This window comes from Diachasma alloeum, unplaced genomic scaffold, assembly GCF_001412515.2.
Source record: "Diachasma alloeum isolate Michigan unplaced genomic scaffold, Dall2.0 Dall_scaffold_00395, whole genome shotgun sequence".
Taxonomy (NCBI): domain Eukaryota; kingdom Metazoa; phylum Arthropoda; class Insecta; order Hymenoptera; family Braconidae; genus Diachasma; species Diachasma alloeum.
Window position 1 is genome coordinate 230792 of NW_021680534.1, and position 2161 is coordinate 232952.

The 2161-nt window shown below is 36.8% G+C and overlaps 1 protein-coding gene across 1 annotated transcript in view; it reads right to left on the reverse strand.

The window, feature by feature from the left end:
- The window catches only part of LOC107041961 (ribosomal protein S6 kinase delta-1), a 30276-nt gene extending 28342 nt beyond the window's left edge, over positions 1 to 1934 (reverse strand). The window contains exon 1 of the mRNA XM_015262801.2: positions 1655 to 1934. Within this exon, the coding sequence (XP_015118287.1) occupies positions 1655 to 1750 (96 nt within the window). The 5' untranslated portion in view covers positions 1751 to 1934. The remainder of the gene's footprint in view (positions 1 to 1654) is intronic.
- Between the last annotated feature and the right edge of the window lie 227 nt (positions 1935 to 2161).

A 2161-nucleotide genomic window follows, 5' to 3' on the forward strand; every position in this document is an offset into this window, starting at 1 on the left:
TTTCCTACTTCAGAAAACGTTAGTTTTCGAAAAAGACTTTTTGTCAGTACTTGTAGCGAAATCGCCTCTGAAATTAGATTTCGGAAAAGAAAATATAAACATAAAAACGTTATTTCTCGACGTTTCATCATATTCTACATCATTTGCAGTTAAAACTCAAAAATCGAAAAATTGAATCAGGGATCCATTTTGGGCCATTTAGCCCCACCCTTCCCTATTTTTTCAATTGTATTTTCCGATAATAATGATTTTTTTTTGAGTTTGCAAAAAATTTAAGCAAACACCGGCCGGTAAACACAAACCTAACCTAGAAATCCCGATAATTCCATAAAACATGTAGTAATATATCAGCTCTACTTACCACTTCTTCTAAATGTTCACAATGAAAAAGAGAAAATTATCGATGTCACTGGATCCCTGAAACACTTTTGCTAAGCCACAAAATTAATTTAAACAAATAATGACACAAGTCTTCACTGGAACACTTTTTAAACACGATATTTTTTTATGAAGAGCTGTAAAATAAAATGATTAAATGATGAATTAATGTGAAGAATGAATGAGCTAAAGGAATGAATGGATGAATAGATTAATGAGTGTAGATTTAATGATGAAAAAGGTTTTTTTTTAAGTCGATTTTTTCGCTGTGTGTTGCACGAAATTTTCGTCTTCAAAACCCAAGAAAATAGCACCGGCGGATTGAGGGTGTGCTCCCGCAGCATTGCGCATGCGCGCGTCGGTGGTGGGGGAAGTAGGGGTTAGATGGAAAGATCACTTTCATATTGTCGCCAGTCTACTGCCGAGTTACTCACGCACCCGACTCACATTTACCGACAATTCGACCGGGACGCCGCCTTTCCCGTGGGGTACCAACTAACATTTTTGGAGTCAGTTAAACCCCCTGTTCCGGGCCTCTACTCAGGTCTATCCTCTTTGGAAGAGACCAAGAGTAAATGCGCGGGTTATTTCAACAAAAAAAAAAATATATAATTTCTTTTTTATAGTTCTCGAACGTACAACATTTTTTTGTAAAAATTGAAATTTGTAAAAATTCAATGTTTTTGGTAAATTAATTGTTAAAAATGATTGTAAAAAATTCACAAAAATTTGATGATAATGAGAATTATCTAAATTTCAAAACAAAAAAATAAAAATGAAAAAATATCGATTTTTGGCTGATTTACAGCCATTTGTTCATAACGCAACGCGCGCACAGCAGCACGCTCCAACCAACAGTTGTTAATATCTCGCAAACTATTGGTCGTATAAACATAACTAAAAAACCATTTTGTTCGTCGTTAAATTCTCCAAATAATTTACGCTAAATATCTCGATAACTTCTCAATAGTTTCCGAGATATTTCAATCAAAAGATGCCTATTCAAGAGGTATTTTGTTTATAAACAAAAAGCACACCTTGCCTTTAGGCCACATTTCATTTATATGCTCTCCTGAGCATTTAAAAAAAAAATCATCAAAATCGGTCACTAATCTCGTAAAGTCGACGACAAACACGATTTTTCACGCCCACCGACTGGACTATAAATACGAAGTGAAGAAAACGGGAATGAAACTGTGAACATTACAAACAAATAGATGAGTGAACGAATGGAATACATATGGGTTTCTGACGGAAAAGTAAGAGTAATACATACCAGCGACGTGACTTTGTAAATTGTAAACCCTCGCTTGTGACGACTAGTTTCGGTTATGACAAATCGTCTGACCCATTTGTCCCTCGTTGGGGCCATTTCATAGGTATTTCAATGGACTTGGTCACTTCGATTTCAGCATTGATGCGCGAGAATTCACATCTTCGTGGGTTTGACGATTCTTTTTTTATTTAGTACTGCTCAAGACATTTTGACACTTTAACAATGGTTGATGTCGTTGGCAAATGCGGAGTCCGGGGACATACAGCGTACGGATGAATGTGTCTGTGATCGGTTTTGCCTGTGGTCCATAGGGAAAACTCGCGTAAGGTTAGGTAGCATGGGGTCCCTAGCATAGAATCGGGGTTTGAAGCCAGATTTTCCGAGTTCCAATGGTTGATTGAATCAGGATGCCGAAAACTCAATGCATGAATTACCTTGTGACCCTTTAGTAATTCATCAACTGATATATCAGTCGGTTATAACACTTGTGCAGGTGTTTGGCGATGC